This window comes from Berghia stephanieae, chromosome 2 (assembly GCF_034508935.2).
Source record: "Berghia stephanieae isolate SIO BIC M18660-M18661 chromosome 2, UCSD_Bste_1.3, whole genome shotgun sequence".
Classification (NCBI taxonomy): domain Eukaryota; kingdom Metazoa; phylum Mollusca; class Gastropoda; order Nudibranchia; family Aeolidiidae; genus Berghia; species Berghia stephanieae.
In genome coordinates, this window is record NC_088361.1 from 89,142,185 (window position 1) to 89,159,728 (window position 17,544).

The window sequence follows — 17,544 nt, forward strand, 5'->3', positions numbered from 1 at the left end:
TTTTCTCTTCAGATTTTTTACCGCATTATTTTTATACATCGTAATCGGGGTGTGCTATCAAGTGATAGTCCGACAGGCCGAAGGGTTGGATAGAATACCTAACAAAGCTTTCTGGTTGGCTTTACCAGGGTTGATTGAGGTAAGTGACAATCTCACAGATCATTCTGGATTTCATCGATATTCAATTAAAATTATATAAAATAGTCCTTCACAGTTATAAATACATCTATGGAATAATAAGTTTTCTTGGTTTCTGAAGCTCTAAACGGGCAGTGGCAATTACATGTTACCTTTTCCTTTGGACGTTAATTTATTATTTTATTTTTTTGGGTGCCAGGTGTAACAGACCCAGCTAAACATTCACAAATTAAATGACAGAACTTAACAATTTAACAGTTGTACACTGGTAAAACACAAATCTAAAAATTAGGCCAGGTCCCAGGTTTGAGATGTTTTTAAGTTTTTTTATTTTGCCAAGAAGTGGGTAATTTAAATAGATCGATAATATGAAGGACGATTTTTCTGGCCAAATTTTTAAATACGCATCTTTCCGGTGCACAGCAGGTACTTGTTACAGATCAAGAACAATCTTGACTGTACACATCATTTTTATGAGTTATATGCGGCTATGTGGTCTTGTGGTATGACACTCGCTATCTATAGATAGTATGCGCTTGGTTAAGAAGCTCGCAACAATGATAAAGCCATCCGGAAATGTAACGAACCAACACACAAAAGTGTGTGTAACCCTAACCGTTTATAGTCTGGTTAATACAGTTTAGTGAGAATTACTCATAAACGTGGATGGCAAAAAAAAACTATAACAAAGACCCGTGTGGCGTCGACTTCATTCTATCTACACACGTCCAGTATTACACATATTTTTGTCTGTTGATACGGTCTATCCGGATGGCGGATATTGTTAGTATTTTACTTAAACGCATCTCATCAATTGTGTTTACTGTGTTGGACGTAACTAAGGAACAGAATCTGTGATAAACGCGCATTCACCTAATACACTTATTGACCCATCTACCCATCAAAATATTTAACTGCCACCCATACATTCATCCATTCATCAAGCCATCACTCAACTCAACTCTTCCATCCATTCATCTATTCGTCGATTGTTTGTGACCAGTGGGTTCCCAGATTGATGCCCCGATCTGTGTGGCACAAAGTTGAGTTGTGGAAAAGTGCATGCATCCCTTAACACGCAAAGCAATTGGAGTAATCTATATTCGGGTTTTTGTCCAACTGAATCATAGATCGCATGGTTTGAGCTGTCCAAACGACTGGATATTTCTTGATAAATGTAAACACGCTGCTTTGTACATGAAAGTGGTATACACACAAAGGGGTCGAGCTCAACAAAATGACCAACAGGGAAGAAAAGTGTGATGTAAAAATAACGGGTTCCTATTTCATTGGAAATGTAAAACCAGCGTTACGTAGGGCTGGATGCATACCTTGTGTAATTTATATTCTGGTGTCATATTGACGGTATCTTAATCTCTAGTCTAATTATATGCTGGTCGTCAATAAAGATCATCCATCCTCGTTCTTTTACATCTCGAAATCCTACGAACCTGCCTATACATCCTGCTACTGAAATAGTTATGCCACCTTTATGTAACCGATTCATTTTATTACTCCGATGGACTGGTTACATACTCACTCCCAAAGCTTTAGGAACCAGAAGAAAGGTTTGATATCAGGACTTTTCTTCCCTACAGTGATGTTGGATATTTCGACAACTGTGAACACTTTTTATTACAATAATTATTTAATATGCATTTTGCAATGCGACCAATGACTCGGGTGCATAGAAAAAATATAGATCATCACCATTAATTTAATCTCAATGACACACTTTATCTTCTTTTTCAGGATGGCTACAAATTCACTTTATCTTGTTTTAAATCGAGGAAACCAATTTACAATGAAATATAAAGTCTCAACCAACCAAAATCAAGAAGACAACCATTTTCTACAGCATTGCTATAGAGGCTCACAACATTGCCATCCAGAAGTATAACGGACCAACACACAGAACTATGTGTAACCTTAAACGTTTAATGTCTGGTTAATACAATTTAGTGAGAATTATTCATAAACGCGGAAGGCAAAAAACAATAACAAAGACCCGAATGACGCCAACGTCATTCTATCTATAGATAGAACGAAGTTAACGTCGCTCAGGTCTTTATTTCTTTTACAATTTGGCCAGAAAAACTCGTCCTTCAAATATCGATTGATTAAGCCTCATCTTATCGAAAACTATAAAATAATATACTTACCTACCATCCAGCGTCGTCCTCATTGACGTTGGCTACCCGTACTCTGCGATGACAACTGTCTGCCCATTCCTCCCGTCTGTAGACCTACAGCTCTCTTTCATTCATATCTGTCCATTCTAGGACATTTCTTATCTAGGATATCTAACTGGACCTTGGTCTTCCTCTTCCTCGGTTGCCCCCTCCCCCTCCCCCCCCCCCCTCCCCATTTCACCTGTACGAAATATTTTATTAAGGTGCATGCATCAGTTTCGGCATATGTGACCGAAAAAAACTGAATTTCCTACTTTTGATGGCATGACCTCAAGCTCTTCAAGTATTCTGTTATTCGTTCTACGAGTACTTTACATCCAGCTTACCCTAACCATCCTTCTGTAAAACCACATTTCAGCAGAGTTTGTAGTTTTTACGTCTTTGTTCTTGAGGGTCCATCCTTCTGCGCCGTAGGTCATCACGGTCCACACTAAACTTGTCAAAAACTTTCAAACCTGGTACTTCAAGTTGAGAGTTTTTGACAAGATGAGGATCATTTTGATCGTTTGATATTTGAGAAACGAATTTTTCTGGTCAAATATTTTAATGGTTTTTTTAAAAATTTATCGGAGAGTAGACTCTAGGCAGATTAGATAAATGTTTTATACAAGTGTTTTCGAAAGATATCCACGGGACCAATAGTAAATAATGTGATCAACTGGGTCAATCGGCTTTTATGTTGGAATGAACTAGAATAAAGTGTGCAGGTGCGCGCAAATAAATCTGGTAATTCATGTGTATAGTGTGTGCCTGCGTTTGTAACCTACGCGAGTGTGGGGGTGCGTACGTGTATATGCCCACTAATATATTATAATTAATTGTATATTATATTGGCACCAATGTGAACCAAAATGAATTTCCATTTTTTTTTTGGATAAAAAAGTTCTATTATTATTATTGTTATATTATTATTATTATTATTATTATTATATTATTATTATTATTATTATTATTATTATTATTATTATTATTATTATTATTATTATTATTATTATTATTATCATCATCTTCATTATTATTTTTGTTATTATTATTATTATTATTATTATTATTATTATTATTATTATTATTATTATTATTATTATTATTATTATTATTATTATTATTATTATTATCATCATTATTTTTATTATTATTGTTATTACTATTACTATTACTAATATTATTATTATTATTATTATTATTATTATTATAATTATTATTATTATTATTATTATTTTGTTCAGATTTTGTGCTCTTATTTGAAAAAGAATATACATGATGACATAAAACCTAATACACGATATAATATTTGTGATTTTGTATGTTTATGTGTGTACGTGTGTGTGTGTGTGTGTGTGTGTGTGTGTGTACAGTCTCTGTGTTTGTTTATGTGGGTGGATTCTGAAATATAACTTTACAATAAAGAGTTAGACTAAAATACTCGGAATAAGCGAAGTGGGCAGGGAATGCCTATGTCTTATTCCGCATATAAACAAACACACACACACGCGCGCGCGCGCGCGCACGCAGAAACGGACACTTTCGCGCAAACACATATAATTAAGTATTTACGCAGTAAAACAATGTCAGACTGTTGACGAAATTTTATTATCTTCACTTAATCTAAAAAAAAATAAACATCGAATTAGATATTTTTAAAAACGGCGAAAGAATTAATCTTCTGGATCTTATAACAATTCATGAACTTGGCCTCCAGAACAGTCCCTTGAAGGGAATCAAACGCTGGCGAGAGAAAGAAATCACTGACGCTCTTTACTGTGTTGATGAAAAAACATAGATGATTAAAAAGAAAGATAGTTCAAGTCGAATGGAATGGACGAGTAAATATAGCACAACTCTGTATCCTGGAGACCGTGGACTCGAGCCAAACTTCAAATATTTTTTTCCTTGATCAAGGATATTATCTGCCACTTTGCTTTCTTGACTGATAGGCGATCCCTTTTCAGCGTACTTTTGTTCGATGAAGTATTTTTTATTATCATTACATGTAAATACCTAGACGAAGCAAAACGCTGAACTCCTTTTTTTCCAATGTTGTTTCAATTAAATGTTAATTGAATTGCAAGAATGAGATAGATGTCACTCATGTGTTCTTTATAAACAGTTTGAGATGTAGACTACTATCGCCAAGTAGTGAATAATGGTGGTGATGATGATCGTGAAAGTATAATAAAGAAGTTCATTTAACAAAGGATTTTATAAAATGGATAACATCCCATAAATGCTTCCCCAAGGGGAAATGTTATTTCAGGGTCTGTTCCAACGGAATAAGGAGAACCCGCGTCAGAGGTAGTGCAGCTCGACAAAGTGGTGGTGGTGGTGGTGATGATGATGGTAGTACTTATGGTGGAGATGATTTTTACGATGGTGATGATGAGGAGTAGTAGTAGTAGTAGTAGTAGTAGTAGTAGTAGTAGTAGTAGTAGTAGTAGTAGTAGTAGTAGTAGTAGTAGTAGTATTAGTAGTATTAGTAGTAGTACTAGTAGTAGTAGTAGTAGTAGTAGTAGTAGTAGTAGTAGTGGTAGTAGTAGTAGTAGTAGTAGTAGTAGTAGTAGTAGTAGTAGTAGTAGTAGTAGTAGTAGTAGTATTAGTAGTAGTACTAGTAGTAGTAGTAGTAGTAGTAGTAGTAGTAGTGGTAGTGCTAGTAGTAGTAATAGTAGTAGTAGTAGTAGTAGTAGTAGTAGTAGTAGTAGTAGTAGTAGTAGTAGTAGTAGTAGTAGTAGTAGTAGTAGTTTTCTTCTTCTTCTTCTTCTTCTTCGTCTTATTATTATTATTATTATTATTATTATTATTATTATCATCATCATCATCATCATCATCATCATCATCATCATCATCATCATCATCATCATTATTATTATTATTATTATTATTATTATTATTATTATTATTATTATTATTATCATCATCAACATATTATTATTATTATTATTATTATTATTATTATTATTATTATTATTATTATTATTATTATTATTATTATTATTATTGTTGTTATTATCATCATCATCATCATCGTCATCATCATTACTTTTATCATTATCATTATTATTATTATTATTAATATTATTATTATTATTATTATTATTATTATATATTATATTATTATTATTATTATTATTATTATTATTATATTTTATTATTATATCATTATTACCCCTTACTATCACATTATAGTTTAAAATTACCTCTACTATGTTATACAGTTTTTAATGAATACTCACAGCTCACATTATTCTAACATGCCCCATCTTTAAGCTGTATATCATCAACCTTGATTATGCTTCCTGTTTTCGGATTGCTTTCAACGAAAAACTGAAATATTTAGATGACAAAATAATCAATTCAAGCGGTCCCCAGCGAACAACAACATATCATGTAAGCTGGAATGTGACATAGTATTCTATTTCATTTTTGTTCGACAAAGACAATGGTGATACCGGTCTGCTATCCATTTTACATCTGAGTATGGTGAGAGAATGTGAGTAAAAAGCCTTCTCCAAGGACTAAACTTTGCGCCGCTGAGAGCGAAACTCGAGCCCGGTACTTACCGTTCTGAAGCATACCGCAATATCGCAAAGTCGCACAATGTAATTGAAACTGCAAAGGTTTTCAATCAAATTTTGGATGTATTTATAGATTCCGATTTGCCTTTTACCAGCTAAGTAAATCATATCGTATGGTTAATGCACATGGAAATGAAAAGAATACGTAGTGTTAGACATCTCATTACAAGAGACATCTCGGCCTTGTTAGTTAATTCTCTAATCCTGTCAAAACTAAATTATTTCAATTCTCTCGTCTCTTCCATAAATATATACAAAATAAAATTCCTTCTGGTAGCCCAGAACGATGTTGTCAGAATTATTTATGGAAAGAGGAGAAATTATTTTTTTTTTTATTAGAGCTTTCTTTGCAGCGCAATATCCACTGAAATGTGCTCAAAACGCTTTACAAAGGGTCCCTGGCCAACAGCAACACGTAACCTGTAGAACGAGACATGACGCCTATTAGGTGATATTACAATTTTTCCGACAGAGACGACGCTGTTGACGACCAGGTACTCATTTTACACCTGAGTACGGTGAGAGAATGTAAATAAAGAGTCTTTTCCAAGGACTCAACCCAGGACCTTCCGATCCGAAAGCGAGTGTCATACCACAAGACCACATAGCTGCACATTGAGTTTGCTAAGAGAACTCCACTGGCTACCCGTTGATAAGAGTATAGAATATAAGATCTGTATTATTGTTTTTAAATCACTGCACTCTGATTGTCCTGGACAAATTAATGATATGCTTAAATTCTACGTCCCAGTCAGAAATCTGAGATAACAGTCTGACGAATCACATTCTTGTGAAGCCTAAAATGAGAAGCAAAATTGCCGAGCACCCTTTATCTGGAACTCCCTTCCAAGATAGGCTATATCAGAGACATTGTATTCTTTTTTTTTTTTAAACATCTTAAAACGGTTCTTTTTAATATGTAACACTGTAGAATAATATTGCTTTGTTTCATACTGCATGTTTGAGTGGTTGTATGTTTGAGTGAATGAAAGTTGTCAAGTTACTGGTAAGCGCTTTGATTTTGTTGAGATACGGGGTCAGGCGCTGTATAAATTATTATTATTATTATTATTATTATTATTATTATTATTATTATTATTATTATTATTATTATTATTATTATTATTAGATGGAAACATCATGAAGCCGAATCGTAGTTTCGTTAGCTTATAGCCTGACACGAGAACTTGTAATTTGACGTCGTTTTTAGGATAGCTCTGCCCCTAGTGAGTCGTCGTTAGTAGTGCTCAATGAAACAAATCATCTCATTAGTTAAAATATTAAATGCAACTCATAAATTGCTTTCTTTGAGTGATCTGGCCTTGTATATTGACGTATTTTTGGTCAATGTCAGGCAAATCCAAAAATGATAATATAGAGACAAGAAACGTAGGAACTGCATGAGCATGCAAAGTCAATGCGGTAAACATACATCCAAATCCCACGGACATAATATTGGGGAAATAGGTACCATATAAGGGAATTTCTCACTATCAGATGTTCCATTAAGTTACGCGTATTATACCTATGATACTTACATACATGTTGTCTTTACGATTAACGGTCTTTTCCAGCTTTACCCATTGGTTCACCTTGTCGAAGTGAAAATTTTTATAGATGTCTTCTGGTGCGACACCCCTTCCACCCATGCCAGCTTTGACGAATGCTTCTCCTTTCGACAGCCAAACCCATAAACTTATGCATTTTGTCGTTTGAAATTGAAAATCATATGAGAAAAAGCTGGAGGCCTTGTTATCACGCCCTTCATACATGAGGTAGTATCCTGAAAAAATATTTTAGGATTGTTAAAGTATGTTATTTTACTGACAAAAATAAATGTTAAATAAATCAGTCAGCATATATATATATATATATATATATATATATATATATATATATATATATATATATAAAGAAAAGCTTATTAGAGCAGTTTTATAGTATATGCCGCTGCCAGGTACTAATTCACATCTGAGTTGACACCACTTTTCGAAATCAGATCCTATTCTACATATTATTATATAATCAAATAGTTCAAATCTAATTTGATTAGTGGAAACTTAATGGCTGAAAATAGCATTCGCCCAATTTCAATTGGTGATTTACCATTGAATTTCTCCAGCACTTCAGATGGACAGCCAAGCTGTGTATCATTGTTAAGAGAGATTATAGTTCTTTTTAAAAAGTTGTTTATCTTGACAAGAATTGAAGTGAGTAGGAACAAGAAAGTGCCAGAAGACATCAGAGATTAAAAACGTCGCGCGGCGATGGGGGCTCGAACCCGCGACCTTACTGGTACGACAACTCCGCCTGGTCGGGGAGATCGTGACTCTACCGTATGATCTATCCACGACCCCAAAAAGTCGCTTCAAACAGTAGTCTTATTAGATCCTTCTCTCCCCACCTTCTTGGGTCACGTGTTCAACACACACAAACACCGCGAAGTTAGTTGGCCAGCATTATTTAAGCTTAATAGCCAATATTCTCAACACAACCATGTGACAAAGAAAGAATTGAGATATTGAGTACGTATGCTCCGGTATTTTTGTTGTTTATCCTGCCATATTTCAATCAATTTCTTCTCCAGTTGCTGCAATATTATGTTGAAATGTTCAGTACCCGGTTCTCTTACTTAAATTAATTCTTTAATGTAGATGCTAATGAACCTCGACTATATCGTGAAGTAGGAAGAGCGGTGTATCCAATAAATTTCACCTTGACGCACCCTGGTTTTTAATTCTGTCGCATTTGCATGACTGATTTGTTTGGGTGTTTGTTTTGTTTTATTTTATCGATTGAAAGGTATTAAAAATCAATTAAATTCATTGTTTGAGATTGTTTGTCGAAATACTCTAAATAAAGGTCTTTTTTCAATATTTCAAAACAGAATTATAATATCAGCTGTGTAGTCATGTGGAATAACATTCGCCTTTGGATCGGAAGGTCTTGGGTTTGAGTACCTCTCTGGGAGGCGCATAGCAAAGACCTTGGAAAAGGCTATTTACTCACATTCTCTCACCGTAATCAAGTGTAAAATGAGTACCCGACAGGTCACATTTGTCCTTACAAATAAAACTTGATCTTTTTTATATAGCGCAATATCCACTAACCGTGCTCAAAGCGCTTTACAAAGAATAAACAAAGACCAACAGCAAGACGTAACATATAGAACAAAAACTGCTTATCAAACACTACTAGGAAACATTGAATTCAAAACAAAATATCGATTGAAACCAGAAGAAATACCGGGGGGTTTTTTGTCCTTGTTTGTTGTTGTTGTTGTTGTTGTTGTTGTTGTTGTTGTTGTTGTTGTTGTTGTTGTTGTTTTGGTGTGTTTTTTTTTGTTGTTGTTGTTTTGTTCTGTTCTTTATTTTGTGTTTTTTAAATGTTTTATTTTTTTGTGAGTTTGCTTTATTGGCGAGTGCTTTGTCAACTGGGAAATCAGGACCCCATAGTTTAATTACCAGCTTGCTGAAAGTCTTCTCTTGCTTTTTGTTGTTTGCTTGTTCTTTTGGGGATTTTTGTTCTTTATGTTATTGGGTTTTGGTTTTGGATCTGTTTTTTGTTTGTTTCTTTGTTTGTTTGTTTCTTCTTGTTGTTTTTGTTTCGTATCAGTTTTGTTTCTTGTGGGGAAGGTTTTGGGTTTTATATCGTCCCCCCCCCCCTCGTATCTATTGCAAACCATATATCTTGGCTTTCTACATCAGTACAATAGATGCCGCCCTAAGTTGCCGGGAGGTGGGAGGGGGGAGGTTAAATACCTACGTCATAAAAATGATCTATATTTTTTCTTCAGCATTTATTTTACCTCCTGATTTTCCATTCGTATGATCCTGGCCTTTCTCACGTTTCCATCCATTCGAAGACGGGAAATGGTAATCGCATGTACCAGCTTCAAAGTTGCATGTAATAAAATCTTTACCTGAAACAGAAATTGCAAACTTAGGCTTAAATATTGAAAAATTAGCAGCTTCCTAGTCTTTTCAGAAATCAGTGGATTCGTCATGCTGAGGATAGTGTGTCCACATATCGTCGTTGATTATAGGTACTATCGTTCACTACATTGAGTCACTTTAATGATAGAGAAATATATATATTATGTTATATATTTTGTAAGTATTTTATAAAACAAGTTTAAAAAAATAAATAGTGGTTTGGGGATAAATCATGATTTCAGCACATTCGACCTTACCTTAGATCTTAGTTCCTCCCATGTCTTTGACACATTGTGCCATCCAGATTCTCCATTCCTCCCTGTCATTGCTACCATGTGAGCCTCGACATGGGACGACCACATACGACAGTATATAAATTCTTTTATGCACTGTGCGTTGCCATCGTTAAGTTATAGCCTGACACTGAAACCCAAAAAGACTGGCATTTTGACGTCATTATTTTGTTTTTGCACCGCCTAGTGAGTTATCGTAAGTAGTGATCATGGAAACACGTTGAATACAACTCACGATTTGTTTTCTTTTGTGGCCAAAGACTGGCATTTTGACGTCATTTTTTGGTCAGTGCCAGGCTGTAACTTAACGATGGCTACGCACTGTGTCGAGACCATGAACTTAAAGGAAAGGACTCTAAACAAAGTATGCCTGGTCCTCTTTTCGTTTGTTCAAAATACGGTGACTTCCGCCATGCACAGAGCCATTTTCATTTTAATGGAGTACTGGGTCTAAATCTCAAGTTTTTACCTTAGATACCTCTTAATTCACTAAAAAAATACTCTCGGAAGTCTTTGCGATTTTTGCAATCATAAGAGTTGCTATGATATACATATTTATCTCAATGATAATGGTTAAATTTAGGCTTATAATATCCACACTACTTTTACCTTATAAACGCTAAATTAGTTTTAAACTAGATTCAAAAATTAATTCCCGTGGAACGGTGGTCGCGCCCCCTTTTATTGCAGAATTTTAAGCCAGTCAATTTTAAGAGTTTCATTTCAAACTTATATGTATGATATGTATGGTTTTTTCAAATAATAATTGTCACGAAAAAATATTTTTTTGTTTCGAAATAAAATAAAGTATTTATTTTATAGCAAATAAAAACAAGCTGTTTACATTTCCGAAGTTACTTCAGGATTGTTTTTATACTAGTGTAATATCAGAAATTTTCGATATCAATAAGATACGATTTAGCAGCGATACTGATATTTTAACAAAAAATTATGATTATCACTTCCCTCGTTTGAGCTTATCTATGGAAACGCGGCTGCTATCATTCCCAGCTCGATTGTTGCATTTATAAATGCAGCATGTATGAAGCATGATGGTTTTGTATATGTAAGTCAATAAATATCTTTTGAAAAAGTCGATTAATTTTGATTAATTTTCGAGGCGAGGGAAAATAGCGAAAGATTGCAACTCGCTTAACTAATCATCAGACAAGAAGGGTGTATTGATAGAGTTGACCTTCCTATTCATCAAACTAAAAGAGCCATTTCCTGAAAAGCAGCTGATCCTGAATAACAGCCATGGGAAATTCCTATTCGTTGGTTGTCTATTTATATTTAGATCAATGGTCGAGACTTTATTTCTGCTGATATGATAGAATGTGGAACTTGTAGTCTACGATAATATGTGAAATCAACGAAGAGGTGCGGGGTCTTTTAAATTCTTGTCACCAATAGTATGTGCTATTTAGAATATCTTAATCCTGCCTAGAACCTAGGAGTCATTTAGAGCCACAAGGCCGGTGGCGCAGGGATTTATCCCGGTTTCTATGGCGATAAAGGAACAAAATCAAATATTTGCTTGCTACCCTTTTGATAGAACTCTAGCCTATCACAAAGTACGTTCCACCAGACCCAACAGATCCAGTTTTCCAATTACCGATGGGTGGACAGCTCACGAAAAAAAATCTCATTTTCTTGAGAAGCGAATGTTCTATCAACTGAGCTAACGGATTCCCTAAGCCTAATTCTGGTTGGTAATGTAACACAAAATTTTAATAGGGATTGGGTAACCGATTATGAAGATTTAATATCCCCTTTCTTTGTTCCTATAAAGGTACCAGTCCGACAAACAGTGATAACTGATTGATGAAATGGTGTGCAAATAAATAATGTATGGTGTTATATAGATATATCTAGATATAGATCTAATCCATTCAATTTTACCATTTTGTATTTTTTGTATTTTCTTACAGAAAAGAACAAAGTGTGGTTATCCCATTATTAACTGAAATCGCTAACTTATCGGCCTCTGTCTTTCGGGTCTAGGGTCAATATAATTCCTGATTTTGATGAAAATTTGTACATTGAGGCTTACTGATATCACTTAGCAAAAACGTGTTAAATTTAACTAAATATTTCAATGTTTTTAAACAGATATTATGAAATCAAATCCGTCTGAGGTTTGAATTTAATTTTTTTTCGGCAAGGGAGCGGGTAGGGGAGGGGGGGGGGGTATGCGATCGTATGCCCAATGGCGGTGGGAACAAAGTTTGGAGTGCAAAACGCATGAGTGCAAGAATTCTACATCTATTCTACACAATTATTCTACACATCAAAAGATGTTGGTTTCATTATTTATGAGCTGAGTGAAAGACGTTCTTTTTTTTCTTTTTAATATATCTATTTCCATTATACTGTGTTTTGTTTGCCCTTGATAATCTGACGTCACAAAGTGTTTTGGTAATCATAACATCATTAGACTATATAGACTTATTAAGGTATATATAAATATGTGTGGGGGGGGGGATGTATGTATGTATGTATTTATGTATGTATGTATGTATGTATGTATGTATGTATGTATGTATGTATGTATGTATGTATGTATGTATGTATGTATGTATGTATGTATGTATGTATGTATGTATGTATGTATGTATGTATGTATGTATATCATGCTTACCTTGTGCTTCGGAGAGTACACACGAGAGTACAAAGATGGCGGGGATGATTATTGATGCCAACATTGTTTGAATCCTTTGTTAATTCTGTCTCTTCGTTCAATCTAGAATGTGTAAAGAGGATGAAACAAAAAAAATATGTAACCTGCTGTCTCAGAATGGTATCATGTCGGGATGTATTATTCTACCCTTCTCCCAAAATAGTAACACGTAATGATATCATGTTTACAATAGTATTTTGTAATAATTTGTCAGATAATAAATCGTAAAATTGTACTAAAAATCAGATTTTTTTTTAAAGTATCGTTTAACTGTTTTGGAAGATGTCTTTTCTTCAAAGATGACGAAATAGGAAGCGTTTGAGGGGTAGATTAAATGATTTCTTACACTCTTGCGTTTTGGAATTCGAACTCTGTTCGCAACGCGCACTCGCAAGCTCGTGCAGCGATTGGAACACGTCCGGAATTCCAAATAGCAAGAGTATAAGAATCGTGTATTATCGATTCTTTACGAAAGATTTGTTTAAAATATCGATTAATTATGAATCTAAAAGAAGGAAACTATATAAAACAAGGTCTCGTTTGTTTGTTCTTCAAAGAGCTATTTTCGGGTGACACAGAGCAATCAGTCCACAAAATATTTTGCTTTGTTAAAGATCTCGTGTCTTAGTCTGATGCGCAGACCCATGTCTCGCCACCAGTAATGACCTTTTTCCGCAAATAATGCATCCTCCTGACTTTCGTGAATTAATTTTGGGCAAATATCTTCACGTTCGTTTTGTTTTCTGTTTTTTGTTTTCTGGGGGTTTTCTGTTGTTGTTTTTTTTAAATATCATTTTTGTTGTTTTTTGTTTGTTTTTTGCTTTTTATTTTTTTTTAAAATTCTTTTGATTTTCTTTAAAGTCACGTGGCCTCGGTTTTGCCACGATTTTCTGCATCACAATGCCGTTTGGCAGAATAGTATGGCAGGACCCGTCAAATTCCAAATTCAATACGAATGGAATGTTGTTAACGCTTTGGCGACGATCATTACGATTATCGGTGGAGTGAAGTTACCTTGAAGACAAGTCTCCTCAATTAGACACTGATTAGACAAACTTGGACTTCTTCACTTCAAAGATATTTTTTTTTTTTTTTTTAGCAAAAACTTCTAGAACGTTCCAACTTTCATTGAAGCTTTTTTTTTTTTACTCTTCACAGCTTTTATTCACTTAAAAAAATAGGGCCCTTTCTGCTCTCGTCAGCCATTTCTTATTGACCTGTTGCGAGGTCAATTCCGAAATTAAGCTATTCTAACATTCTTAATCAACTTTGATGACGTCACATGACGTATTTCGATATTTTGACATCTGCTTAAAAGTTTTGACAACCATTGACCATTGTGTTGAATAATGGCTATGATCTTATCTACTAGATACAAAACGAGTCTTGACCTGTATTTTTTTTTGCTCACGCATTTTATATTTCTTTAAATAGCAACTATTTTGGCATACACACTATCTATATCTATCTATTCATCTATCCACCTATCTATCTATCTTCTATCAACCCATCTCTATCAATCTATCTATCTATTTCTCTATCGATCCATCGCTATCTATCTATCTATCTATCTATCTATCTTTCTTTCTATCTATCTATCTATCTATCTATCTATCTATCTATCTATCTATTTATTTATTTATTTTTTTATTTTTTTATTTATTTATCTTTCTATCTATCTATCTATCTATCTATCTATCTATCTATCTATCTATCTATCTATCTATCTATCTATCTATCTATCCATCTATCTATCTATCTATCTATCTATCTATCTATCTATCCATCAGTTTATTTGTCTATCACTCTATCTTTTTACCAAGGATATCATCATAGCTTACCATCAGAAGTTGTATTGAAACGTCCCAACTCCAAGGCTGACGAATGCTAAATAACAAACTGTTTTAATTTTTTATAGATAAATCGAAACACTGAGGAGATATTAATGGTCTCTGATTTTAAATATTCATTATGAATTGTCCCTTTAACGGCGAAACTGATTTTTCTTTCAAACTACAATTTCTCATAGGTCAACTAGGTGCATATGATATTTGCAATTCTAATAACCAACGTATATTTATTTTCAGGTCTGATAACCGTAATGATAGGATCATTATTAAATTGGAAACACTCCCAAACCAACGTAATGAATCGTTCATTACAACAATGTTAAATCAAGTCCATGATTGAGTTAGGTTATCAGACCTGTTAATATGTACATGCAGCTGATAACTGAGTTCATTTATGGCCCACATGAAGTAAATTGTGATTTAAGTAAACGTAAGCAGAAATTGGAAATCTAAGTTAATTATAGTTTGTTTTTTGTTTTTTAAAGGAACACTATTTGAGAAAGCGTGGCTTTGGGGTGTGGTCTTTGCTTTGTAACCGAAAGGTACCGAGTTTTACAAATGACCGGCTTGTGACCTCTCCCTATCTCACTTTGCGGCGCTGCGCTGCGGCGGATGCCATGGTTATTCCTTGAAATAGAACCTAAACACAAATTACACCTTTAGAATGAATTGACGTCTATTAGGTCATATTACAAATGTTTTGGACATAGACAACAATATTACCACCAGCCAGGTAGTAATTTCACACCTGAGTGGGGTGAGAGAATGTGAGTAAGGAGCTTTTTCTAACTGCTCAACTATGCGCCCCCCCCCCCCCCCCACACACACACACACACACATACACACCTTTTCCCTTCGGAGCGGGACTCGAGCCGGGGCGAGAGTCATACCATAAGACCACAAATCCTACGTTAAAACAGTAAGCTGTAGTGATGGGTTGGAGTAAAATATAAGACCGCCTGAAATGGGATTTAAAAAAAAAAAATTGCTCCCCGTGACGAGATAGTAAGAGCAAATTAAATGTCACTACTCCCACACCAGATGTTGGTATCTCATAATGATGATGATGATGATGATGATGATGATGATGATGATGATGATGATGATGATGATGATGATAATGATGATAATGATGAGATAAAACAAATTAGATGGATATAGCTCGTAGAGCTGAAGTTTACCCCAGCTTTTCTAGCGTTAAACATACAATACCAATGGGAGCGATCTATATTCAGGTTTTCATCCAACCAAGGCATCAATCACATGATTTGTTGCTGTCAACGATTTGATATTTCTTTAACAATGTAAAACACGTTGCTTTGTTTATGAAAGTTAAAAATAATGATAATGCTGAAAACTTATATAGCGCTATAGATAGTATACGCTTGGCTAAGAAGCTCATAACATTGCCATCCGGAAGTATAACGGACCAACACACAAAACTGTGTGTATCCATGAACGTTTATAGTCAGGTTAATACAGTTATGTGAGCATTACTCATAAACGCGGATGGCAAAAAGCAATTACAAAGACCTGAGTGACGTCATCTTCGAATTATCTATAATTCCGAGACACCAGATTCTTAGCGCTTAAATTACAAATTACTTTGTTGTCAACATACACATGTGTCAAACAGAACAAAATGACCAATCGTGATGTAAGATATTTCAAAAGCTGTGAGCACTTTTCACTATGTGGGTCACTTTGAGCACATTTTGCAATGTGACCAATGACCTCGAGCACGTGGAAAGTTAATATAGATCGCTCCCATTTTTCGTTAAGCTTTGAATAGGACGTGATAAATAAAAGAGGTAAGGTGTAAGACGTGTGTATGAAATAGTTCCCTAAAAAATCAGCCTGCTTTGATGAAACAGGAGACTAGAGGTGAGATTCCCAGTCGAAGCATGCTGATTTTTTTATTTATTTTGGGGGGGGGGGGGGTCTTTTGCTTGTATTTTTCTCGCTGCTTTGTCCAGCACAGTTTCATACACACTTAAACTTATCTTTATTTTGGATAGGACACGTGTCCGATACAAAGAACTTTTTACCAGATCTAACACCCAGATACCCAATCAGGGCTGCCAAAAAAATATCGATTGCACTCGGGATTGGTATCGGTTATAATGCATTCACTCAATCAGACCTGTCTATTATTACGAAAAATTCGTATAATTACGAAATTTTGCCTCAAATTTCAGAACTTCATGAGCATCTCTAAGCCATTAAAACTTATGGAAATAAATGTTGACGCCAGACTACATAATTTTAATGATTTTGAAGTGCTATTTAATCCTTGTGAGGGTATTTTGTTGATTTTTAATGATAACTATAGGAACTACAATTTTTACCGCCTATAAAAATTACGAATTTTTTAATTTTCAAGTCGGGACCCCCCTCCCCACCTCCAGCTTTTCAAAACATATTAAATGAGAGACTTCAAATATAAAAAAAAGATAATGTGTTTCTGGTTGATAAAATTCACTATTCATAAACAACATTTTCGTTACATTATCAATTCTATCAATTAGGTTTTGTTTTGGTATGATAACCATAATATAGGACATGGGGTGATGGAATTGTTTTTTAGTTATTTTTTACATCAAAATCAATTTCATGAAGTAAGTAACATAACATAACATATGGTAGAGGGCAAAATAGGATAGATAAAATCCATTGAATGCCCTTAATATTAATAGTAATGCCATAAATCTATTGATTAAAGATTACAATAATGATACACTGGTACCTAAAGATAATATTTCAATTTAAATGTACTTATGCAAATGTGGTATACAAACATATATCTTTAACCGTGACATGCAAAGCACACACACACACACACACACACACACACACAAAGACAAACACATACACACACACACACACA

At 34.4% G+C, this 17,544-nt stretch overlaps 2 protein-coding genes across 3 annotated transcripts in view; one reads left to right on the forward strand and one right to left on the reverse strand.

Annotated features, from left to right (window-relative positions):
- LOC144963771 (cation-dependent mannose-6-phosphate receptor-like) overlaps positions 1–2,280 on the forward strand; it is a 13,619-nt gene extending 11,339 nt beyond the window's left edge. Inside the window, exons 7-8 of the mRNA XM_078897714.1 lie at positions 13–139; positions 1,891–2,280. Of these exons, the coding sequence (XP_078753840.1) occupies positions 13–139; positions 1,891–1,953 (190 nt within the window). The 3' untranslated portion in view covers positions 1,954–2,280. The remainder of the gene's footprint in view (positions 1–12; positions 140–1,890) is intronic.
- A 1,621-nt stretch (positions 2,281–3,901) lies between these two features.
- On the reverse strand, positions 3,902–14,703 carry LOC144965776 (MAM and LDL-receptor class A domain-containing protein 2-like). 2 transcript variants are annotated; one of them, XM_078901466.1, is made up of 6 exons: positions 14,649–14,703; positions 12,769–12,870; positions 9,708–9,821; positions 7,438–7,682; positions 5,558–5,648; positions 3,902–4,055 (listed from the first exon to the last, which is right to left on the reverse strand). In XM_078901466.1, the coding sequence occupies exons 2-5, from the start codon at positions 12,830–12,832 to the stop codon at positions 5,571–5,573; spliced, it is 501 nt and encodes a 166-aa protein (XP_078757592.1). In that variant the 5' UTR covers positions 12,833–12,870; positions 14,649–14,703; the 3' UTR covers positions 3,902–4,055; positions 5,558–5,570. The 2 variants fall into 2 exon arrangements, with proteins under 2 accessions (XP_078757592.1, XP_078757593.1); XM_078901467.1 differs by having other exon boundaries at positions 3,902–4,088.
- Positions 14,704–17,544: the final 2,841 nt, after the last annotated feature.